Source organism: Strix aluco, chromosome 11 (assembly GCF_031877795.1).
Source record: "Strix aluco isolate bStrAlu1 chromosome 11, bStrAlu1.hap1, whole genome shotgun sequence".
NCBI lineage: Eukaryota > Metazoa > Chordata > Aves > Strigiformes > Strigidae > Strix > Strix aluco.
Window position 1 is genome coordinate 17,007,689 of NC_133941.1, and position 25,645 is coordinate 17,033,333.

A 25,645-nucleotide genomic window follows, 5' to 3' on the forward strand; every position below is an offset into this window, starting at 1 on the left:
GGTATCACGTTGAATTCCTGTTTTGTACCCGAGCTATAGGTGTAGCAGATATAATTCAGACATCTCTTAAGTCCATTTTTCAGAGTTTGGAAGACTATGTATAAAGCTGAAAGCATGTATATGAGGAGGTGATCTTCCCACAAGGCATGGTTTAAGAAAGAAGCTAAATTACTTACAAAGAAAACATCTGAGAAAAGAGTATCAGGTTTTGTTGGAGTAACTAATTCAGATTCACCAGTGTGCAACAGACTAATTGGACCAGCTTTGTTTGAAATGTAGAGAAGAGAGAAGCTTCTCTGAGAGGATCCCTCAGGGCTTAGAGCAGTCTCTCTTGGCTGCTCAATTTTGGATACACTCAGCAGATTCTCTCCTTCTTAAGATTAAGCAGCTTGTGGGCTGAATCTCAGTCCAATGTGTATGATATTAAAACAAAGGCCAGAGCTGCAAACATTTGCACAGGTGGATTAGTGCATAGTGGATTGGTGCAAAACATTTTAAATTTGCCTTAAACGAACAGGATTTCTTTTTACCTTTTTTTTTTTTTTTTTAAATCGGCTCAACTGTCCCTTCTTCTGGGAGGAATTTTGTAACTTTGCTCATTCTGGAACACAGTAACCCCTTTACTAGGGCTTTGCTTGTTCTTCTGGGCTGATATGAAAAATACCCACTAATTCCCAGTGGCCAGAAAACCCTGTATCCTACCCACTTCTTGATAATGAGATGCTGCATTTCTTTGTACCTGGCTAGTCCCTTGAAAAACTTTCCCATTGCCATAAAGTCAAGCTGGTCAGAGCAGTTGAACACTACAGTTTGGATTGCTAGTGCTTTGCCCAGGTCTTTTGTTGTTTCTGTTTTGCCTGTTCCTGCTGGTCCTGCAGGTGCTCCTCCAAATTTCAGGTGCAGAGCTCCTGTAAGTGTCAGATAACACCTACAACAAAGAAGAGACCAGATGATGAAAAGCATTTCTACTACTGATTGCAGTAAGGGAGACATATGATCTATCCAGCTGGAGACAAGTAGGAATCCATCCTTTATTATTCTGCGGAACTGCTTAAATATGCATCATTCTGCAAAGGAGTTAGCTATGTGGCCTTGATTAGTATTCATGGGGGGCTGCATGGATAAATCCTTCTGCCACTGGCTACAAATTCACTCTCCAGAAAAAGGACAGTTACAAAAGGGTAAAACTATTATTGCTGCTGCATATTCTAGACTATTAGATGCCCCTATCTACTGGTTTGTACAAGAGCTCCTTAGCTATCAGGTGGACATTTTATATGAGTCAGAGCACTACATTAAGAATTAGGAGAGTGAAAGCAATCAGTCTGAGCACTGATCCCTAGGAATACAGTAGAGCCAATGCCAGGGTGCTCTTATGCCCTCGTCTCAGGTAGTCCTTTACTGTACAAATGGTTTCTATTTACATACATTAAGCAGTAAGACTAGCATGGTCAGATCCTTGGTTTAATCCTCAATGAGGCTTGTTCATCCAGAAAAAAAAGAAAAAAGAAACAATTATTACCCAGAAAACAATCTCCTTACCTGTCAGTGAGGGGTGTGATAACCAGACGGCCAGTGTTCCCCAGATACTCATAGCCATAGATAAATTCAGCATTGACTGCCCTGATGTACAAGTCCCCTCTTGTCCAGTAGTATCTAATCATGAGCGAACATGACATCAGAAAGATAAACACTGGCTGGCACAGACAATGCAGCAGCTCACAAGACTACAGCCTGCAGGTTAAGAGACCTGCATGTCGAGGGATTTCCCTCTCAGGAGAAGAAAGGATAAGATAACACAACAGGGTGGACAGGAGTTCTCACAGGACCTGAAATTAGGTGTTATATCAAGCATTGCACTCCTTGGGCAGGAGCATGCCCTTTCACAGTGAGGCTGTGAAACACCATGGTATGGACTAGTCTATATTGCCAAAGTGGACGCCATCAAAACTCGGTCTGTCTCAGATGCCTCAGAACTGGCATCCTTAGAAGACATCAATCCCACTCCTCATAGGGATGTTAGAGGTGACTCAGGGATGTTAGAGGTGACTCAGGGATACTGCTTACAGACTACACAAACTCTTGTTTCTATTTGCCACGGCTGATAGGAAGGAGAATGAAGACTGGCCAGAGAGGCCAGGTGAGGTTCAACAGCTATGCTCTCTACCTGAGCTGGGAGATCCACTCGAAATCATTCATGCTTGTCACATTCTCCTCAATCAGCTTTGCTGCAACATCCTTGGCATGGACCTCAATCACAATAAGAGCTGACAACACTGCTCGCTGCATCTTGGACAATTTTCCACGGACCAAGGCAACCAAATTGCCCAGCTGGGTAAGGAAAAGAAAGTACTCTGAAGCAATCCATATCCCAAAGACCCAGGCTGTACTAACACAATGCAATCAAACTTATGGCATGCTAAGTCCAGAGAATAGGCTGTGTCCAGCCTCTTCTCTTGTCAGAGATACAAATGACTACTCAGAAAGCAAATGCTGCTCAGGGCTGGCTCAGACCTGACTTTTGCCTACACCATTACCATGTTCAGGTGAAAAGAGTTAGAGCCACCATGAGGCCCAGAGCTAATATCTCCCAAGTATTAAGTGTGATTAGATGCACAGAACAGATATGAAGAATGCAGTTTCACTTTGATTTCTACCATCCATCACTTCAGTTCTCCTCCACCTTTGACTTCTTGGGTGATCCTGGAGAAGTTATCTTTCACCTTCTCTCTGCCTTCAGGTAATGATCATATTATCAGTCCTGTACATTATTTGAGGTTTATGATGACAAATATCCTAATGATTAAGATGCTAAGAACCTGGTTTTTTACCTTTACAACCATTGTCCTGGCTGTATTTATATGTTATCTAAGGTCTGATGATTGAAAAGTCTCCATCTGGGAAAACCTCACACTTATATTCATTTTCATACCTGAGTACTCAGCTGTGGGAAAAGCCTGCTGGACAAGTCTCCAGCTTCCAGAGCTTCAGCCACTTCCTGTGTCCAGAAAATCTGGCAGCCAGCAATGACGACTTGGCCAGGCCATTGCAAGACCCATGTAGTATGTGGAGTCTTTAAGAATAAAAACAAACAAACAAATGTCTACTTCTCCCTGCTCTGAGATGAATCTGAGACAAAAAAGAATGTTTCCCCTCTTCTAGCCTGTTCTAATTTTTCTAGTTTCAAATTTTCAGACTGAGTAGAAAACAGCAATAGAAATACCTGAGGCCTTTTCTTTTTTCAGCCTTTCTCCCTCCCTAGACCGAAACAAATCAAAATTTAGATTTTCTACCAGCATAGCTTTTACACAGAAACAAGAGCCAAGATGCAGCCCCTGATGCAGTCCCTAGTACAGTGAGACATGAGAGCTGAATAAGACAAAAGAGGGTAGATCCTTATAAAGAGGAAGTTGACTGGAGACAGGAATAGAAATGGATTCATACAGGGTTGTTCTATGACATTAGGAAGTGTTCTGTGGCTGATAAGTGAGCGTGCAGGGTTTGCATTCTTCTGGATCATTAGTTGCTTGTTCAACTGTGCATTTTGCACCTGACCCACACACAGTTGGACTAAAGGTTGTATTTTAAAACTAGCAGAATATCACAATTCATCAGCCCCATCGCTGGTGACCTTTATGGCAAGCCTGGGACCAAGACATCAGAGACCTGCCAGTCTGTGATAAAACTCTTACCTCTGGATAAACACCAACTGATCTTTCTATGTTGTCCCGTATACTGGCCTTCATGGATTTCTCAACTTCTAGCAGCCAGTCCTCCACACTGTCAGTGGGATAGATGGGAACAAACAGCTTCACCTCTTCTCCTTCAGCAGAGTACATGTGTGTGATCTGTAGGTCCTCCTGGAACCGTAGCTAATGAAAGAAGTGCAACAGGAGATGTGAATGGAGTGTTTCCTCTCTATCCCTGCCTTCCTGCCACTGAGGGACAGCCAGGCTGTAGCAGTGTATGCTCATTAAAAATCTGGTGCCAAACTTGGTTGTCAATAGTGATAATAAAGTGTGCGACAGATGTGCAAAATGACCTCTTCAAAAAATGGAGGATGACTGTATGAAAACAAGAGATTCACATTACTGGTTTAACTTGAGTGAAACAAGTCAAATTATAGGTAGGATGAACATTCCTCATTTCTTGTCTAGGATTCAAACCCTTGATTCCTGTTCAATTCTGTAGATTCAAATCATTTCCCTTGAGATCACAGTGCCTGGTTTTAAGAGTAAAATTTTAACAGCTTCTCTAATGCCCCAGCATATCACTGAAAGTCCCCTTACTTATTCCAATGGCTTTGCACCAGGTTTCCAGTTCAATTTCCTTTCTATTTTCCCAAGCTAATGACTAGGAGATTGGTTTCAGTGTCTGAGTATTGTGGTGGTGTGAGCTGTGACTAGCCATGGAGTCTGAAGTCTATTAGGAATAATAAAGAGGAAAAATAGCCAGGTTAACCCCAGCTCCTAAGGAGGGATGAAGGCAGAAACTTCATTCAGTTCAGGCTTGTTCACTCCTTGTCCCTTCTGAGGCTGTCAGCAAGAGTGGAATTCCATCCTAACCAAGTGCCTGTGAGTGGACAGCTAAGTATGAGCTACTTCTCTTAGCCTCCATGGTGGGATGGACAGACATCTCCGGAGAGAGCGTCCTCTCCTCCTAAGATGGGTATCTAAGTGAGTTTCTGTAAGTTGCCCTTTGCAGATGTCTATTTTCCCCTCATTGTCTAAAATGCAATTGAGGATGCCCAGTTCATAGGCAGATGTCTGGCTTTGAAATGTCTAAAGTGAGGTTGCTTGAATCCCACTCCAGGGCAGGCAGCACCTTGCAATGCCTACATACCATACAGTTACAAGTTCCCAGGAGATATATTTCCACACAGCAGAATATGAACACTCCTCCAGATCTCAGCATGCCTCCAAGTTCCCATGACACCAGCTCCCCAGAGGTGGGCCAAGCCACTCGGTGCTTGCTTTGCCTACCTGTGCAATGTTCTCAAAGCATTTGCGGAGGTGAGGTTGTACAGCAGTGGGGTCTTTTGTCTGAGACAGTATTTCCAGCAACTCATCGTCTGAAAGGAAGTAGAACCTAGAAACACAGAGAGAGGCATCAGGGGAGGCTCTCTTTACTGTAGCATCAGGGGCTAAGCCCTGACAAGATGAGGAACAAGCCTATTGCTAGAGACACTGTTTCCGTCTGCTCACTGATCTCTTTGTACTTGTGTAGGAGAGTAGCAGCTACAGTCCAGCCATTTACTGTTCTGTAGAGACAGACTTCTCCATCTGCAGAAGTCAGTTGTTCCCATGCAAAGTGGGTTTAAATGAGTATCAAAGAATAGAAGTATTCCTTCAGGAATAAGGGATAAAGTTACATGGATGTTTTCATTTTACCCCATCCTTTCCAGACAAATCATGAGGCACAGGTATGCAATGATGTTACCAGACTGCCCTTAACTCGCAGCATTCGTGTCTGCCTGTTTTCTCCCCATCAGATGGCAGCATTGAAAGGAACAGCCTTGCTTATGTTTGCAGTCTCATGACAATATCTTAAGCTTAGATTGTTTTGCTCTTTCTTGGCAGAGTGAACTGGAGTGAGTCTCTCCTTTCATATTTTCTAAGCCAGGGAGTGTGATCCAGCCCACTGAAATTTGGGGTTACCTGGGAAAAGCGCCTCTTTTTGTCTCCAGATATTCACTCAGCCCTTTCTGCACAAGTTCAAGTAGTTTGTTACATTTTTGCAGGTTCTCTAGTAGCATAGGATCAGGGCACAAAGAAATCACCTATAAACAGAATGGAGAACAGAGGAAGCATCAGTATTCTGAGCATGTGGCAGATAAGGCAGTGGAGATAATTGGGTTGCCCAGTGATGTTACTGATAGGATTTAAATGACTCATTCACAGGAGTACTTTCACAGGGAGCTGAAGAAGTGTGAGCTTTGTGGGCAAGGAGGGGAAACAGCGCTTACGGATGTGACAAGCACATTTCTGGGTTCCCCTAAATACCAACATTTGTAACATGGAATACAAGTGGTGATGGAATCCTGGGAAGCGGTGACTGGAGAACAGAAGAGTGCAGAGCACTGCTACCAGGACACAGAAACAGGTGAAAACAACAGCTCTAAACAATTTAAAGAGTCAGTCTTGAGGAGGAATCAAAGGAGTTACAATTACAGCAGGGCTGGTTGCAAGAGTAATAGGAGATAGGGAGTCTGTGGGCTGAGGAGAAGGCATCTTGTGGGATGGACAGCTTGGTGCAAGGCATCACAGGGAATGACTCTGTCCATTTGGACACCAGAACAAAAGACTAAGTTCCAAGAGAAGAAACCTAGCACACCACCCTGGGCAAGGTTCCATGGTTTATACAGTACTGCTCGTGCCCACACCATTACAAAAATGACCACTCAAAGGCAGTCCTTGTGTAAGCACAGCTCCAAGGAGTTTGGCTGCCTGCACTGGATTTCATCAAGGCACACACCTCAGGGTTTTCACTAGCATTCTTCATGATGTTCCTCCAGTCCCTATCCATGGCCTGGTAGCGCTGGTTTTCCAATGGAAGCTGTATTTTGATGTCCTCTGACCTAAAGATGGGCTCCAAGTAGAGCCAAGAGCGCTGGCAGTTCAGCCATTCCTCTAGGACATCCTAGTGGGAAGCAAGAAAAGCGTGTCAGGACACCACGTTACGAACCTGTTCGACAAAACCATTCAAACTGCACACCAGAATGGGTTTAAAGAAAAAAAAAAAGAAAAAAGAGGTGATGTTGCAGTTAGACCTTCCACAATTCTAAAATCTACTTGCAGCGTCAGGAGCTGGAATTTCCTTCCCAAATAATTAACAATTTTCTAGCAATCCCCTTTGCTAACTGTTGTCAGTAGGCATCAGAATCAACACCCACTAGTTTAATGAGGGTAGTTTAGAACTATGTGTAAGCCAATACTAAAGCTCAAAGGGTCTTTGTGGTGCTAGGTCAAATTTCTGTGGCTAGTGCCTATGTACTATACAGAAGATAGCACAATGTGAGCACACAGTAAGACGGGGGATTTGTTTTGTGAAACATGCCTTTTTGGGGTAGAAGAATGACAAATAAAATATACCAGACTCTGCAATTCTGTCATATCCTCTCTCCTGCCTGATGTACCTCAGCCGCAGCCTTGCCTACAGAATAATCCATGAAAAGATCTTTGGACAACACTCTGAATTAAGAGAATGAATGAAAAGCTAAACATTTAAGTTAGACACCTGACAGGAAACCCTGTTTGTCAGGCATTCGAGGGAGCAAGAGAATCAGACTGCAAGAACAGCCTCTTCCTCTATTTTCAGGCATGGGAGATTGGAGGGTAGGAGAAATCTGCCCAATATTGCAAAGCAACTGAAGTGTTTGACTCCCTTTCAGACTGCCTTAGTCACACAGCGCTATCTACCATTCCCTGAGCACAGGCAGCCACTTGACCTAGCAAGAGGTCTTTTTCCAGTAATACAGACAATGGTGTTTGACATATTCCATGAGCTAGCTCTGATAAGTCACTTCCCAGAAGTAGATTCGTGGGCCTTTAGTGACAAGAATGAATGCAATCAAAAAGAAGGGGTAGGAAAGGCAGGGTGAAAACATGGACAACATCACAGCCAAAACTAAACTGTAAATAACTGAATTTCCTTATGTCACCTACTGCCTTAGGGCATTTCAGTATCCTCATGAGACAAGGCTAGCACTCTGGCAGCCCATGGCCCAAGCACACCCAGATGGTAAGCACCAATAAACAGAATAAGGTAGTTATGAATAACAGATAACAGTGCTGCTGTGCAAACACCAGCATTTACACAGAGTTCTCCAGACAGATACTTGTATTGGACTTTTTCTCTTGCAGCAAAATGCTGTTCTGCTGGCTGAGTCCTGCTGGGTGCTGAGCATTCAGGCTCTGGTTTGATGAAGAAGTGCTGGCAGTCTTCCACATGCTTTCCTACACTGAGATGTGAATGATTAGCATGGATTTCACAGGCCTGTAAGAATCTGTAAGGTCCACTTAGTATAATATGATTAGAGATGCCAGCAGGACTATTCACAGCAATGGGAGAGTTCTGGCCCCACCAAAAAGTGTTGCAGTAGGCAGCAAAAGAGCTGGAATGGCATCACTGCTGTTTGCAGAATAAGGCTCTGAGTTTATCCCCTCTTTTACTAGAATCAGAGGGCTTTGACAAGCCCTATTCCTTCCTAAAGACTGATGATAGTTGTTCTCCCAGTTCCCTTAGCAGCAACTGCACAGTGTCCATGTTCAAGCATGGCAGCACAGTCCAGCTGCCTGCCTTCACCACATGTGTGTGGGTAAGAAACCAATACCTGTGTCATCTTCAGCTTATTTTCCCATGTGTTCATCCTTTCCTCAAAAGGTTTCTTGAATGGTGAGAAGGACATGCTCTGAATCATGACAATGTGATCATCTAGGAGCTGAGATGCTTCATCAGTGTTTTTCAGAATAAAGGTATCCGTGTCTTTGTAAAGCATCACAGTAAATAAAACAGAGTTCCATTCACTCTCTATCTTGTTGAGTGCCTGGAACAGAGGGACAAGCAATTTAATTTTCAGATACAACCTGTGCAAAGGTTATCCCAGCTTCCACAACTCTCTTAATGCCCCTCTCTAGTCAGTGATAGATTTTTGCTCTTGGAATCCACTGGAAACTACAGCTGTGTATTTAATGCATGATACACTCAGCAACAGCACTTTTCCTCTGCATTGCCCATGGACTCAACACTTCAACACTGTCCTGAAAGGAACACCTTGAGGGGAAAAAAGGGCAATTTCATCTCCAGGCCAATTTATGCTACTAGATGCACAGAGGCTGCCAGCAAAGTGCCTATTAATGATTATGGTTAACGATGGCTTTGTGAAAAGGGTAGCTATCCATTGGGAACTCGCCTGAGATTTCAGAGAGCAAAAGCTGCCACAGGGTAATGACTTTCAATCAAGACCATCTTAGGTCACATCCAAACTGGTGAACCGAAGCTGAAAGACTATCTAACCTATGAATCTCCAGAGCCAGCAAGTTTTCCCTGCATGTTTACTGCATGAAAGCATTTGCCACCTCTGTTTCCAGTCACAGCTAACCTCCCTGACTTAACGTTTCAATGGCAGAATGCAGATAATCAATTTATTTTAACTTAACTAATCCCACAGTGAAGTGTGAGACCCAACCAGTGGATCAGCATAACCATCAGGCAGCACTGTTATGCTACAACTGAAATTCTGCGCGAGGCGAAATGACTTCTTCCAATGTGTGAACTCAGTTGTGTGGCACTGATCGCCTCTGTAAGGGCAGCAGCATTTTTACTCGTGTTGCAGAATGTGTCTAATGCTTTGGGACAAGAGGAACATCACCCAAGGCAGTGACTGCCTGCTCAACAGAAACGTATCTGAGAAGCGCCCAAAGATACAGCAAGTCCCTCTCTCCTCACATGCTCGATGGCGTGTTCCTTGCCAGCTATCTCAGCTACTTTGGTAATGCTCTCCATATGGTCCAGCAGGTTCATGTCCAAGCAGCGACCAACTGTCAGACTGGGTTCTAGCTTGATATCGATGTTAATATTTTCCGACAGCATCTCCCAGTGCCGGTTTCTCATACCAGGATTGCGCAGCCCTTGTATTAAGGGGATGTATAGTTTGAATTCTTCAGTCTTGTCTCGAAACTCCATTGCCACACCCTGGCAGGCTTTCAGGGAGAAAAACAGAAGAACATCAGCAACAACAGTGTGTGAGGAAGTTGCCTTAAGGAACTTCCTACAAGTCGTCTAAAGCCTAATGTCCTTGTAGACACATGGTATGGGGTAGGTAAGCAGCAGAAGAGACAGTGGAAAATGCAGGTTGAAGTCATGAGGACACAAAGGCTCTCTCTACATGGCTGCTAAGCAAGGATTAAAGCCTGCTCCCAGAAGGAGACCTGCCTCTTAGCCAAAAGTCTGTTACAGGCAAGTCCATGCTGAGCAGAAGTGTGTCTTAGCCTAGAGCTCACCAGAAGATGAGAAGCAAACAAATTTAACTCCTTAATAAGGGCCCAAGCATGATGAAGCCCCATCTGTCAATAGATATTTCAGAAGCTCTGGTCATTGTTCCAAGACCTTCACTTCCTTAACAAGATTGGGTTGCAAGTTATCTCACACCCAGGCTCAAGCCATCCTAAATAGAAGATGGACACTATACGTAGGAGCTAGAAGTAGGCTAGGATCACAGCCAGCTATGGAAATGGAAAGCATGCAAGAGAGGCCCTGACAGCCTATGGCCACACTAGAGCCAAAGGTACTTCTGCCTCATAGGAAGGACAAAGTCAAGGAAAAGGCTTTGCTCTCTGGGAGCATCCTAGAAGCCCACACCTCTGCACTGTTCACATCCTGCCCTTTTTCAGCTTGTGCTATTGCGAGTAAAGCAGGGGACAGGCAAAGAACATGGGGCTTGCTTTCTTTCCAGAATCTGGCTACAGCATGTGCCTTCTTTTATTGCACCCTGCGTGGTCACACTGCACACTCACAGCAAGGATATGACCACCTCACACTCCTTGCTGGGTGGTATGCAAAGACAAGGCAGACTCAAGGACGAAGCATATATTTTACCAGGTGCCAGGGAATATTGCAATGAATATGAGCAGGTATTCTTAGTATTTCTGTTTACCATAATGATTCATAGTTACTCACGCATCCACTCATCACCTCCTCCATTGGGGCTGATTCATGGCATTGTTTAAGAGCGAGTTCAAGTTAAAAAGGATGAATCAAAAATCTCCCACTGCAAAATATATTTCAATCTAAGCCATCTGGCAGGAGATTTTAGAATTAGCTTTAAAGAATGACCAATGCATCTCAGAGAATCATGGAATGGGAAGCTAAACTACAACTGCAGTCTCAATTCCAGCTTTACTAGAAGCCATGATTAAAAGGCCTTCACACAAATTGCAAGGGCTGGATGCGATCATCTAAACTTCATACACATTCAGGCAGGAAGGGAAATGGTTTTACATTCCACAGATAATTTTCAGATTTTACAATTTCATTTTATTCATAACAAAATCAAGATCTCTTCTGGCTTTCCATTAAATTCAGTGGTCAGTAGAGAAAAGATTGGCCAAGAAAACAGCACCTGGAAGACCCAGATTCAAGTTCCTGTGCTGCCTGACTTGCGTAAGGGCTTAAACCCACGTGTCTAGCCACTGGGCTACACAGTAATTCTCTATGACTAGTCTGGATTATTTTACTTTATATAAATGAGTAAATATTAACTGCAACATAAGAGGGTGGCTTTTATTTCAGTACTGTCTTGGGAATTAGGTAAAAAAGGCATCTGCAGCCTGATTGTTTCCATGCCAAACTGGTACTTCAAGCAGCAAACTAGCATCTAGATGTGAATCATCATAGTTCCAGAAAAAAATGTGGAAAATAACTTTGTTAGCATTTTCTCAGCTGGCTCTAATACACACAACACGTCCATGTGACATCCTGACAATCCCTGTTCAGAGCACTCTGTGACATGCCTCACATCAAAATGCTGATATGCACCAATTTCCGTTCCCCCGACTGTGTATCTACCTGGTGAATCCTTGAACTGCTTCACGCATCTCTGCATTGTCTTAAAAGAGTCACTGACATTCTTTTCTAGCTGCTCAGCCTCAATTTCCATGAGAGGATCATTCATCCAGCTCTCATACCACTGCATCCAGTCTGACACTGTAGTCCAGAGATCATAGTATGGTTGGAAGTCCTTAACCATCCTGGATAGCTTACTGTACTTTGGAAAGAGAAAAAGCAAGCATAAGCAACAAGTGTATTCTCCTCTGGACTACAGCTTGCATGTCAAAAGGCCAAAAAAGGCACAATTGTTTTCTGAATCTCAAGCAAGCAATGAGAAAATGTGTACTTCAGGAGGATGTATCAGACTACCTTCTCCTGGGACCACAATATAGATTCCAAGGGAGAACAACTAGCAGAGCTGGGCTTTACATGTTCAGGCCAAAATGCATCCAGTGGAGCTGTGCCTGCACCGTGTGTCTGGCATGGAAAGCACTCTCTCCACTTGCCTCTTCAAATGCTCTGCTGCAGAATGAGGAGATTTTGATGGGTAGTCCACACACAATCAGTGAAAGCACACACTGCACATCATATCAAAACTTGGCTCCTTATAGTGAAGGAGAAGTAACCATAGACTGAGAGGTAGGAAAGGATCCCGTGAGCTCCACTTCTGCTCTGCAGCCAGACAAGGCTGGACGTGGATGACAATGATTCATTGGCAGCTGAACAGCTACAGCCAAAATGAGCGTTTGCAGCTATATGAACCTAGGAGAACATGCTACACTCCAAGCCCAGCCAGCTGCCTGCACACCACTGTGCAACAGAGCTCTCATTCACGTCTATGTAACTGCAGTAACAGCCTTACAGGAATTGATGCATCTTAACTGCTGCTTCAGGACGTTCCCCATCCATTTCCTCCTCATTATCACCACTCAGATCTGAGCGTGGGCACCCAAAGTCTCTCACAGAAGAGGCAATATCAGGCCATGAGCAGCCTTCCACATTCACCTAGGACCATGTCTTTTGCAGCACAGTGGAGTGAGTGATGGAGCAGTGTAGTCACCCTACGGGACCACGGGGCCGTTCATCAGGCAAACCAGAAGAGCATGAAAGATTCCTTCCTGAGGGACTGTGTCTCATTATTTGCTCTACCTACCACCTAGAAGGCCCAACAAAAATTAGAGTCCTGTAGGTACAGGACCTGACACTTACATTAGTAACTTTCATCCCAAAGATTCTTTCCCTGTTGTTGTAGATAATTGCCAAATTCTGAAGCTCCTTCAGCTGTTTCCTGACCTCCCTTGCTTTGTTAGCCAACTCAAGAGCTCGGTTAACATCCGCCTGGATGGAAAATCCACCTACAGTCAGCTGGAAGAGAAAAGGCAGGCATGAGATGTGGCTCTGAAGCTGAGTGCTGCCTCTGGAGATCTCAGCTTCCTGGTGTGCTCTCTGTTATATTCAAAGGCAAGATTTTTATGCTCCCAATCTCATATCCCCCAATGCAATTCCACTTCTGTTTAGACCACAATGAAAGTGGTGAGGAGAAGCAATAACCACTGGTCAGGTAGTTGAAAGTGCAAATATGATGACCAGCTGCTTTTCGTCTTTGTGACAATAGTTAATCCCTGAGGAGTAGAAGCAATAAGTCTGTGCCCAAATTTCTTGCTACTGAATTTATACTGTCATTAGTTACAGAATCAGTGAAGTGAAAATGATAGCTCTACTAGGTCACTCAATTTGTTTCCAAGAATTGTTTAACAACACATGTCCAGAGCTTCTCTAATAATTTTTCTGTTTTGTTTTGGTGGCTTGGTTTTGGTTGGTTGGTAGGTTTGGGTTTTTTGTTTGCTTTTCTTTTCTAATCCAGGTCTGGGGTATTACCATTTTGGGAGGCTATTTCCAAGATAATCTAGGTCACTGATTACAGCCTTTCCACGATGCATTTTTTTTCTGTATTTAAGAGCTTTTGGTGAAAAATAAAAACCAGACTGTTTCAGCAGAAACCAGAGGTATCTCAGCTCCAAAACTCTGCTACTGTTTCAGAGTCTTTCATGCAAGATGAGTTCCATGACTGGATGCTGCATTTTCCTGCTTGATGGCAGCGCATCATGGAAGATGCTCTGCAGGGAACTGAGTACACAAGAAAGAAAAAGGAGGTGCATGGGTTGCCCAAGCACCAAGAACTGGAATATTGTTATATCGATGAACACCTTCCCAGTGAAAAATCAGTATTTCTGCAAATATTGTCTTTCACACAAAAATGAAACTCTTAATCAAAAGACCAACTTCCAATAAAAAAATGGGGGTGGGGGTTGATAATTTTTTGTCCAACAATACACTGACCAAAAAACTCCTCTGACTAAAATCTCATCTGAAAGTTTCCCACCTGGCTGACCACAAGAGCTTCAAGGCCCCCTTCTTTGGATAGTTTACTGTCAGTGGCTTAATACCTGCATCTCCTCCAGTTTGTCTTGAAAGCCACTCTGATCCATGGCCTGGATTTTGCGAAATTTGTCTTCATCCTCCAGGTGCTGGAGCCGAATGGACTCAGTTTGCATAGTAATCTTCAGTGGCCAGTAACTTGCAGCCCACCTGCACTCACATGATATAACAAACAAACAAACAAACAGACAACAAAAAAAAAAGAAAAAAAAGAGGAGAGAGAAGCTTTTTAAGCATATGTTTGAAATGCTGAAAATAACATAATGACAAATCCAACTCCCACCAAAAAAGGCAGCTTTACAACAGAAACACATGTGGTTTCAACAAAACATTTTTTCTCAGCTTTTCTTGTTGATATGCAGTCCTTGTGACTAGGCTATTCAAATGGAGGGCTGGGGAGAAGTGGAGGGCCTTTTTAAAAGGAACGAATCGTATGTTGCTGAAAAGCTAGGAGACAGCAAAATAACAGTTGGCATCCAGAGGGAATGTCTGTCTTTGAATATATTCACAAGGAACTGAAAAAAATGGGGTCAGAGTCTTGGCTTGTGGCTTTTCAGTGCTACTGAAAAAGCCAGTCTCCTGTTAAGCAGGGCAGCGAGGGGCCAGGGTAACCCAGATACAGCAAAGCCCTGGATAGCAAGGCTTCTGCAAAGTGCCCTGGGGAGTGCAATGCAGGTACAGGAAAGGCTGCACAAAGCGGCTGCTCATGCCAAGGCAGGCTTCTTGGCTCTTGCTCATCCGTAGCCCACCCGTTACTGCACTTGGACTTGTTAGCTTGTGTGCAATGCCAGATGCGAGCTTTGCAATGTTATGCTTGAGGTCACACCCCTCCCAGCACCTGGAGATGTAGTGATCTCCTACTAGTCCTGCATGTGCCAGATCTGGTCGGTGGGCATACAGCTGTATCTGTGCTAAGCTGTCCTAGAGCTGAGCTGCTTTCCCGCAGCTTCTGTGGGTTTTTGGCACTGTGCATCCCACATTTCTAGTTTCAGGAGCACTCTGCAGAGACTCCCTCACATTGCAGACACACTGGACCAAGTCCATGTCATATGAGAGGTGCTTCCAGGGCTGAGCTGACTTTAGAAGCTGGGTAGCTGTGTTTGTGAGCTGACTCTGTTACTGGGGCATAGTCAGGCCCCAATCTGAATAACATAGCCAAAGATAAAGCTAAGAGGAGACTGCATGGAAAAGAAATGCAGTAATAATACAGGGTTCATGTTCCTTCCTAGTCCTAAGAAAACCCTGGGAGTGTTCCTACCTTGGAAGTGTTCATTCAGCTTCAGACACAGACTAAACCGTGCACTTTGAGACCTTGCAAATGTCTCCAAAAAAACAAGAGAAAAGAGCTTTAATGCATTAAACAGGTTAATAGCTACCAGTTTGCCTTGCCCCAGGACAGAAGGCAGCATGAACCCACGCCTCTTCTCTATAAACTTCATTCAAGAATTCAATGCTTATATAGCCCGAGAGGCACTTAAAAGTTCTGCTGGAGCCCTTGATAGACACATAACCCCTGAAGCACTGAAAATGGTAATTGCTGCAAAATGTCCCACTTTGACAGAGGGAGAAATGCCTTGTGCTCACTTGTCATTGAAATCTTCTTCGGTAAGATTGTAAAGGAATTCCTCCATGACCTTGTAATCTTCCATGACTTCACGAATCAGTTCCTGCACAGGGTGAGAGAAAGAGACAAAAAATAGACACCTTTAGACCATACTGATTCCAACTCTCTGGTGTGTACCTCATTTTCATGAGGTGCCTTTGAAGGGCGTTAGTCACACAAGCTTAATGTGATGTAGGCTGCTTCTCTGCTGTGTGAACAGTGGGAATGGATTTACAACCCCTTGTACTGCGAATGATCACGCCATCACCACTCTCTGTTCTACATCAGTGAAAAGAAGTGTGACCTAGTGGATAAAGTGCTGGACAGAAATCGAGTGGTTTGGGTTATCCTCCAGGTTCTTTCCTTGGCACGGACAAGTCAGCTTAGAGCTTGATGCCTTTGTTCCCCATTTGTTCAGCTGGGAGAAGACCTACAATTCAAATAACTTTGAAATAACTCGGCACTAGAATGTCTTATTAGAAGAAATACATTAACAGCAATATGAAGATTTGGTAGCAGAAATATTTTCTTGAAAACAACAATCATTTTTAGAAGACAGCTATTCAGTACACAAATGCAGAACGGATAATGAAGGTAGTAAAAAACATACATAAGTCTTTTAGGCAAGATTTTTAACTGCTATTTTGTTTTGCATAGATATTTAAATTAATGATAAGTGTATTTAAAAATACAAATCTTAGGAATTACAAAAAATACAAAACCAGGCATCTTATGGCATTGTATGCAAAGACAAGACATCCAAGCAAAAAAATTGGAGTTCTGCTTCTGAGACACCACACATTGCATTGAAAAATTTCCTCCTCGCTTCCCTTAGCTGTCCCCTGTCCATAAGGAGAGCATGCCCTACCTTCTGCACAGCCAGCTGCTCGGGGACTGCCTTCATCCACTCCCGCAGCTCAGCCAGCTCCTCGATACTGTTTGGTTTCTCGTGCATTTTGCAGCTGATGGTTTTATATGCATCACAGATCTGCAGGAGGACACAGCAGAGAGACAACCATCAAAAAGTCATTAATTGTTAATGGGTAAACTGGAAAACCTGCCATGATCCACCCATTTCCCATTCTAAAGGTGGTCTTCCAAAGTGATGAGTACACAGTCTTGTTCTGTCTTTTCCTTTCCACAGCCTTTCTCCATCCATCTCATTTGAGCTCAAATGAAATGAGACTGCCAAAAAAAGAGGAAGAGGAACCACAGGTATGTAGTTGAAATGATGACAATGACAGATTTAGACAACCCTCTGGCAGATGCAATTGTCTATATTCCAGTTATCCTCAGAGCAAGCAGAAGGACCTTCCAGTTGTCTACTGGCAGATCTTTTCAATCCACCAACACATTTTTTATAAGATGGAAAGGTCTTGAAGAATTTCATCTCAAGAGATACAGCTTTCAGGCACATAATTTATTAAGTATATTTAGTACTTGATTTGGTTGAGTCTGCATATCTCCCCTCTAGCTGTTTTTTTAAATAATCGCTCCGATGCAATCTTTAAAATGTCCTCATTAATGTGGCCTCAGTTGCTGTCTTTTGGCCATTTGACAAACACAGCAACTTCAAAAGCAGAAGGACAAGACAAGACACTACCAGATAATCTATTAAACTGGGTAACTTACATTCTCCACCTGCAAATGGAGGCTTTTAGCCAGTATGTCCAACATGGAAGAGGCAAGTGCTTTGTATTTTTTGGACAGATTTTGCTTAACACCTTCTACGCTGACATGGAAGGGACCAATGACAATAGAGCTAGGTAGAGTGTTGTCCAGGTTCTCCTTTTCAGACAAGTGCATGTTTACTATTCTCATCACCTCCTGGGCAGGTGGACATTGCTCTTTGTAGTCTCTGTAAATAAAAACAATAACAAAAAAAAGGTAATGTAGACCTTAAGATTATTTGAGCATCCAGGCTGTCTGCAGGATGTTCAGACGTGTCTACCCAAAGGATCAAGACATTAAATTAATAATGAGTGTGTTTACTGTTACTAAAACATGCATCTATTCAAATGTATACAACTTTCTGCAAGCACAGACTGAGAGGGTACCACTGCCTTCTAGACCTTACAACCAAAGATATGCCTACATAGAAAGTGAGGCGTGTTTGTATCACAGTCAAGTACATGAGTGCTAACTTTAACTGAGCATGGGAAGCTATATAGCAAAGACATCCCATGTAAAATCCATCTGTCTGGGTGACCAGCCTGCACTGAAGGCTCTGGTTCAGGGTCTTCACTGCTATGGTTACCAATGCCAAGCAGAGGAAGCCAGGCTGCCTATGCCTACCTGCAGCTACACCCATGTGGCGGTGTAGAGAGGCCCCCAGTTTCAGAAGACGTGTATAGGAGAAGACATGGAACTGGTATGTAGCTGAGCAACATTACTGGGGAGCAAGGGAAGGGACAGATTCAAATCTACAATGGGTTTTAGAGCACAATAGGTGTGGAGTAGAACAAGAGCACAAAATATTTTAGCTGCAGAAAATGAGTGGAAGAAAGATGAAAGACGTAATACGGCGAGAGGGAGAGACAAAACGAAAGCACTGGTGTAAACAGGGCAAGATCAGGAGGCACCTTGGGAGAGGGCAGGCACTTCAGTGTGTTCTAGGAAAAGACCAGAATTTGTTAGATGGGATTTGCAAATTGATTAAGCTTGAGTAACAAAAGAGAAAAAGGGGCTTCAGTCCCACTGTTTGGGGAAAAGGTAAGGCCTAAAAAGAAGACCATTAAAGTAACAGAGGCTAATGGACAGCGTAGCTGCAGAGTTCGGCAGTGAAAACAATGAGGCTGTAACAAAAGAAAACATTACTTTCTACAGAATGTTATCAACCTGAACAGACACTATTTGAAGGAGGTCAGAGTCAAGTATGCTAACTGGATTTTCAAATAGGATGAGTCATTTTTAGGGCCATTAATATCTCCAATTACACTTACAAACATGACAGGAATGTGTCTGCTGTCAGAGGCAGGAAGAAATTCTCGCTGCCACCACCAATGTCCTCTAAAAGCATGGACCATTGCCCACGGTTGAAGGCTGCCTGTGATGGATGCCTGATCTCACATCTGAGGCACGCCATGCACATTCGTGGTCTCAGAACAGGTCCTGCATTCTCACACACATCCACACAACAGCTTCTGAAAAGGCTTGCCATTTGGGTTAGAGGTGCCTTTGTCAGAAGCCACTTACCTTACAAAGAACTGGATGTCACTGTTATTTAGCTCTAAGAACTTCTCGTATCTCTTGGCGTAGGCTTGGAGAGGGATCAGTGCCTTTTGAATGGCAGACTGCATAGTCTCTCGTAGTTCTTCCACTTCTGGTTCGTGCAAACCCACTGAGTCCAGCAAGGGTGTGCCTGTGATAAGTATGTTCTCCAACACATACTGGAGGAGGAAGGAGAGAGGTCTTTCAGGACTAGCAGAGATAACCAGGCCTCCTCAGGAGAGGGGTGAGACAATCACTAGTGGCACCTTTGGGAAGTCATGCAGTCCCTTCTTCTACATTGTGTCAGGAATTGTTTTATCAGTTTTATGTTCCTCCCCCCAAAGAACAGGATCTAGGGAGACAGGTCTTTCACAGTAATAGGCAGAAAGATGCATACGCAGAAGAGATCTGCACCAAACTGACAGCACTGGACAAGGTGCTATTTCCTTTATGAGTCTGCTTTTAGCAGCTGCCATGCACTTAGGGCAGCCAGGCTACTTAGGACATGTTTCCACAGAACCTGCAGCACCAAAGCAGAGATAGCAACCAGATAAAACAGCTACACAGTTGGGGAGCTTGAAGAAATCCTGTCAGAATAGAACTGCATTAGCATAGTGCTGTGCCCAAATTTAACTGGATTCCCAGCTACCTCCTCCTGCAACTCTCTCCCTCAGTACAAGCTCAGGGGTGTCTATGCCAAGCTGCAATGCACTGAGACTTGCACAGCTATATCACTGTTGATGCAGAAGAATTCACCTTCTCCAGATGTGGGACAGTGTGAGTAACCAGGATTCCCTTGTCGAACAGAGAAATGAGGGACTTCTCAAAGCTCTCCACAGGGGGGCTGAAGTGAACGCCACTGCTGTCTAGCACAAGGTCTGTAACAAAGAGTGGATTCCTTTGAGGCCTGCAGTGGGAAGAGATAAGGAAGAACAGGGATGCTTTTTGAGACAATGGCACACAACTATATTGCTCTGGTGCTGATACTAAAATGTCTCCTGCACAGGAAAGGAAAGAGGGGAGAGGAGGACTGTCACATGCAGTTGAAGGTATGAAACACTGTGTTCTGAATTTACCAGTAAAGACATTGAAAACTCTTATCTATCAAAGGCAAAGGAAGTGTAAATCATGCCATACCAGGATCCCCAAAAGTCATAACCTTATGTTGAGAACTGGAGCTGCTTTATAGAAAAATTGCAGATGCTCTTCAAATCAGGCATTCAGCATCTCCAATATACTCCTAAAATGCACCTTCAGGAAGTTATATTCAGTATCTCCCAGTCTTGTATGTTACCAGCATGACTCAGGATCAGCTGAAGTCAATGTCAAGACTTCCACTGATTTCAAGGCAAACGGCCTCATGTGAGTGGCAGGGTTTTTTTCTTTTCTTCCTGTTTTCAATTTCTAAACCTTCTTTTTTTAATACCATAAAGGACAGAAATCCTTAAATCAATACCCAGTAGAAGAAAATTCTAGGCACTGTGACAACCCAAATTTGGTATTCCTTAGAGATCCCAGGCCAGATCCTACTCCTGAGGTTTAATCCAAGAATGGAATTAAGCAACTATACCTCCTGGTACTCTTCTTCCTGGCATCCAGAAAAAAGCTAGTAGTAATTATTTGCTCCCCAAAGAATGCTAGAAGTGGCTAATCTTTAGAACAGTATGTCAAAGTAGCAGGCCTTGGTTCTGATGGGCTGCCTCATATCACTAATAGCAACTTGAAGTCTGTACTAACAGAGAAGCCAGCTCTGTGTCATTCTTCCATACTCAAGCAAATGGTGGGAGGACTGGGGGAAACAGCTTAGCTTAAAGCACCCATACAGTGCAAAGCTTGCTTGCAAAAACAGTAGTTATAAAGATAATGGCACTACACTTTTCTGCTCTTTACACCCTTTTTTTCTCTCCTTTCCTTACCTGTAGGGACTATTGATGAGGTCATCTCCCCATTCCATGTTCTTTGAGCAATTCAGGATACCATGGCAAGCATCCAGCAAAAGCTGGGTGAAGCTGATCAGTGAGTTCTGGACGAGACACCGCAGAGAGTCCTGAAGCATGAATTTGATGCGCTTCATCAGCTTACACAGTTTGGACATCTGGTAGACATCCCAGTGGCTCTGTTTCAGGTTGTACCAGTCTTTGCCTGAATCTCTCAGGTTGCTCTTTACTGCACTCTTTAGAGTATTGATCCAAGTATCCTTGAGAAACATCTGAACCTAGGGCAAATTAAAAAAGCAAGCTGTGTAACACTCCAAGGGCTGATGGGAAAGCAGTATGGCGAGGTTAGCTGCTAGCTGTAACTGCTGGACCTTTCTCTGCAATGAAAAACAACTCTTCTCTCAGAGCTGTAGCAGCTAAACAGTGGCTCTCAAATCCATGCACACACACGTGGCATCTGAACCTGGCCATACATCTCCTTCACTGACTAAAAAACCTACAAAAAGAAAGCCTGATATTAAAAAGCGGGAGTGCTCTATTCTTTCTTTTTATACACAGTGTTTCCTTTTTGTTCTCTTTTCTATAGAGCAGTATCCTTGGAGCTGCTTGTGTCAGGGCACCTCATAAAAAGTTGTGTAGACAGTATGATGAGCAAGTAAAGGACAGAATGTTGTCTTCTCTTGACAAGTGAGGAGAAAGAGGGGAAGAAGCCAAGGGCAGCAGCAGTCTGCAGTGTTTTAATTTATTAAAATACCACCAAGTGTCACTTTTGCTCCACAGGCAGCTGCTGTTTGTGTGTAATAAAACAACCTCAGTCACTGAGTGGATGACAGCACTGCCTAGCTGAAACAGCATGGGACTGGGAAGGACCAGCACATGCCCTCTGCTGCTGATTTACTGTGTAACCCTCTGCAAACTGCTCTGTGTGGCCACATCCAGGGTGCAATGTACTGCCCTCATTTAGAGGGCATGAAGATCTTCTGGCAAGAGTTACCACAGAGTTGCAAATTTTCATCCTAGTCTGTCTGCTGGCATTGCAAGCAGAGTAATTTAATTAAGTACATAAAGAACACAGAGTGGAGAAAAGCATTACCCCCATGAGTGCTTCAGGAGGCATCAAAGCTCTTGTGCCTTGCAGCTGGAGGGATGGGGAAATGAAAACAAAAAAAATGGAAAATTTTGAGTGCCAACCAGGATTGTTATCTGCTTGGAGACCAGGAGGAAGAAGGGGAGGTTGTAGCCCTATGTGGCCACTTGTTCAACACATGACTAACAGCATGGTCAGCAATGGCTGATGCTAACTAGGGGCCTATGGCTCCTTCAGCCTATTCTCCCGACATCCCAGTAAATTTGACATGCACATGCAAATTCCTCCCTGCCCCACCCACAATGTCTCCTTTGAAAGCTCATCTATTTCCAGGGAATCAATCTGCAGCTGCTGCATCTGTCTAATGCACACTGACAGCCCTGCTGGCTGCTCCACGTGTTCACCCGCAACGCTTCCTCCGCTCACCTGAGTGAAGGTCTGGGTCTGGATCTGTTCAAACTCCTCCAAGCAGACATGCTTGGGTAAGGTCGAGTTAAACAGAGACATGGTGGCTGCCTTGTTGCACTCATCTTGCACCTGTGTAAGGAGAAGGATGATTTCTGGCCTGGTCAGGAGTGAGACAAAGTTGAAATCTGCTTGTTGTTCACCAAAAGGATAGTCTGGGATCCAGATGAGCCCTGGCACCAAAAAAAAGAACACATTATTGCCTGCAATGGCCATCCCAGCTTCTGTCTTAGAGGAAGAGTACAGCTCCATTGGGGACAGTGCTTGTGAAAAGGACTCTCCTCTGATGCACAGGCCTTAGCATGTTTCAGCAGATGGCTGGATGAAAGGGAGAGCCTCTGCTCTGCAGCAGAGACTTTCTGAAGCCTCCCATTAGGGGTTGAGGGACTGTCTTGGTGCCCGACCTTCCTGAGGTTTTGGCTCATGAAGTTTCCATGAGAAAGAACATTCAACCTGAAGAATCTTCCCACTGAGGCTTCAAGGCACAGCTGAGTCATCTCATCTGTGAGAGGCCACTTGTGAACCACCTCAAGGCATTCCAACCTTTGGAAGACCAAAGTACACAAAATACACTCCCCCATCTTTTACTGTGGTCATCTTCCTCCACTTTGGGACTCTAAAAGAGCTGAACCCTTTTTCACACCTGAGGTATGTTGCAGCTGAGCACAGCAAATGGAAGGCAGCCAGCCCCAGCACAATGCAGAGCTGAAGGCAGTTAAGCTAATTACACTGCCATGCATTTGGTGCCATTAAGGGTACACTTGCAGAGTTACTGCAGCTTAGCTGATGGATGGTAACATGAACATGCAAATATACCCTAAAAAAGAGCAGACATACTCAAAAGTTTCATATAATCTCCTGCTGCTGCCCGTTATGAGCCCTAATCATTAACATGAACCTGAGAGTTTCTGCAGCAAAGCATGAATCCTATCGAAGACAAGAGATCCTATAACCATGCCGACGTCAAACTGCTTCACTGCGTCCCATACCTTTCTCTGGAACTTTCTTCTCCTCTTTGTCTGGCAGGGTGACATAAGAAAACGTCTGAGGTTTGGAAGTGACAACTCTGTCAAAGCTGATCCTGTTCATGGTGCGTTCATAGTCTAATCTCACCTCTTTCTCCAGGCAGCACATACGGTCTAACACCCTGTTACAAGACATGGAAACAAGGATAACCCACGGTGTTGGAGCAGAGCTGTGTCTGTTGTTTTACTGCAAAACCCACCCTTCACTCCCTCCCTTCTGGACTTGCTAACCCAGAAGCTCACCTGCTACTGAATGCATTAGGAGAGCTGTGCAAACAGTGAAGCAGCCAGCAAAGCTATCAACTGGATGTTTAATGACAGAGGCAAGTGGTGACCTGGGCCTGGGACTGCAGCCTTCTCAGGTGTCTTTTCAGATTGAAGCAAAATTACCACTAAGGGTGTGCAGAGGGAGAAGCATTACAGAGAGGAGGGGCAAAAAACAACTGAGGAAGCTAGCTGGCAGTTCTGGAGAAGTTGGGCTATCCGAGCTGTCCTCCCAACTGCCTCCTGCTGAACACCTCTTGAAATCAGTTTCCTCAGCTGAAATGTGTATAAGCGCTGAGGCCCTGCTCTGTTTGCCCTAGGAATCGTCGTCTTTCACCTCAAGCAGGCAGAGTACTTTTCTTTATACCTATATTTCTGCTCACAAACAGAGAGTAATTACTCTCCTATTCCCTAGTTTAGGCTGGCAGACCATGCAGCCCTTCACACCTTCCTGTCTCTGAGCAGGACAATCAGTCATGGCTGATTCCTAGCGACACCACCAATGGCTCATGATTCATCAGCCCAGGGACTCTTAAAACGCCTTCCTGATACGAACTGCATCTCAAAGAGACACTTGATTATATCCAGGTGGAGATCTCCTGTTCTGTTTGCCTCACGCTGTGCAGATCTTCTTTTGATTTTAGCAGCTGTTAATAAGTAGAAGAGTCACCAGCAGACAACAGCCAACTCTCTGGAGACAGCTGGTGGTCTGCAGATCAATTCAGCAATGACTGATCTGTTCTCTGAAAGCACAGGAAGACAGCAAGGTCAACCATGCCATTTCTGTCCAACCTTCCTGCTGTTGAAGGCCACTTAACTGCAGGTGTAAGCATGGCACAGTGGATCTGCATATGAAGTACATCTACTTCATCTGGGAATACTGACAGATCACCCATCCTGTACACGTGTCCCTGGGCCTCTTGTCCTACCTACTTCTGATGACACTCTGGCAAGAAGGTAGTATGCACAGGCTGGAAAGCAGATGAGATCCACAACCTATGAGTTGGATGCTGAAGATCTGCCTCCATTGCCACTCATTTGTATCCCTGTGAAGCCCTACAATGTTAATGGACTGAAGGCTGAGACCCCCGACATGTACTTGATGCTTTACCTCTTCTCTTTCTTCAGTCTGGGAGTATGCATAGCCAACAGCTTCATTTTCCCCAGGCTCTTCTCACTGATGCTGTTTAGTCCATCTGTGGGCATGCAGTCCACATACAGGTGATACAGTAGCAGTGCCTGTGTCTTCTTACGCAAACTGTCGGCAGAAACTACCCTCTGTGCAAACACCTGGGGATCTTCAGCCAGAAACAGCAGGCAAACTCGTGGCACCCAGTACTGACATGACAACAACGGGGCTCTTCCTGGGAAATGAAAGTAAAGCTTACAAGAGTCTACAGGGAACACAAAGCTCAGAATGGCTTGCAATGCTGACAGCAGCTTTTTGATGGACAATACAATTGGGTTGGCTTACTGGAGAGCAAGATGAGGGACCAAAGCTGAGGACAGCAAGAGACAAGGAGCACAGAACTAGCAGCATCTCCAAACCTTTCAAAAGGAGGGTACTTCATCTTAATCTGTTGACATACTCCCTCAAGATGTCACTGGCCCAGAAAGACCATCGTTTAACTTGTCTTGAAGGCAGGAAAGATGGGATACAGAGAAAAAGGAAAGGTATCTCCAAAAGGGAAGGCCTCAAATAGGTTGCCAAATTAGGTGTGGAGTTCTCTCCCCTAGAAGTTTCTCAGGACTGGTTAAACAGGGAGACACTCTGTCTCAAGAGTGTTAACAGGGAGAATTAAATGATTTCCTGATGTCCTTCCCATCTCCACCAAGGACGAGCATGGGTAATGGCAGAGTATATGCCAGGTCCCAAAAGGCCTGACTTGAAACATACCTTCTGGAGTTATTCCCCCATTGAGGATGGGTCTCCCTTCTTCATCCCGCACCAGCCCATTCTTATCTGTTTTATGGACCAAGTAGAGCTCTGTCTCCTTGTCATAATCCAGAACACCAACATCAATCCACTTGTAGATTAACTTCTGGTTTTTGGGGTCCTCTGAGAGAA

General features: G+C 44.3%; 1 protein-coding gene across 1 annotated transcript in view; it reads right to left on the reverse strand.

Annotated features, from left to right (window-relative positions):
* DNAH1 (dynein axonemal heavy chain 1) overlaps positions 1-25,645 on the reverse strand; it is a 71,332-nt gene that overhangs the window by 39,394 nt on the left and 6,293 nt on the right. Inside the window, exons 6-28 of the mRNA XM_074835815.1 lie at positions 25,475-25,636; positions 24,689-24,941; positions 23,278-23,435; positions 22,250-22,461; positions 20,716-21,014; positions 19,556-19,706; positions 18,785-18,978; positions 17,222-17,447; positions 16,458-16,577; positions 15,571-15,653; positions 13,995-14,136; positions 12,757-12,912; positions 11,566-11,764; positions 9,448-9,701; positions 8,333-8,545; positions 6,475-6,639; positions 5,658-5,779; positions 4,983-5,088; positions 3,693-3,872; positions 2,933-3,073; positions 2,168-2,331; positions 1,543-1,656; positions 740-928 (exon numbers count right to left, since the gene is read on the reverse strand). Of these exons, the coding sequence (XP_074691916.1) occupies positions 740-928; positions 1,543-1,656; positions 2,168-2,331; positions 2,933-3,073; positions 3,693-3,872; positions 4,983-5,088; positions 5,658-5,779; positions 6,475-6,639; positions 8,333-8,545; positions 9,448-9,701; positions 11,566-11,764; positions 12,757-12,912; positions 13,995-14,136; positions 15,571-15,653; positions 16,458-16,577; positions 17,222-17,447; positions 18,785-18,978; positions 19,556-19,706; positions 20,716-21,014; positions 22,250-22,461; positions 23,278-23,435; positions 24,689-24,941; positions 25,475-25,636 (4,003 nt within the window). The remainder of the gene's footprint in view (positions 1-739; positions 929-1,542; positions 1,657-2,167; positions 2,332-2,932; positions 3,074-3,692; positions 3,873-4,982; positions 5,089-5,657; positions 5,780-6,474; positions 6,640-8,332; positions 8,546-9,447; positions 9,702-11,565; positions 11,765-12,756; positions 12,913-13,994; positions 14,137-15,570; positions 15,654-16,457; positions 16,578-17,221; positions 17,448-18,784; positions 18,979-19,555; positions 19,707-20,715; positions 21,015-22,249; positions 22,462-23,277; positions 23,436-24,688; positions 24,942-25,474; positions 25,637-25,645) is intronic.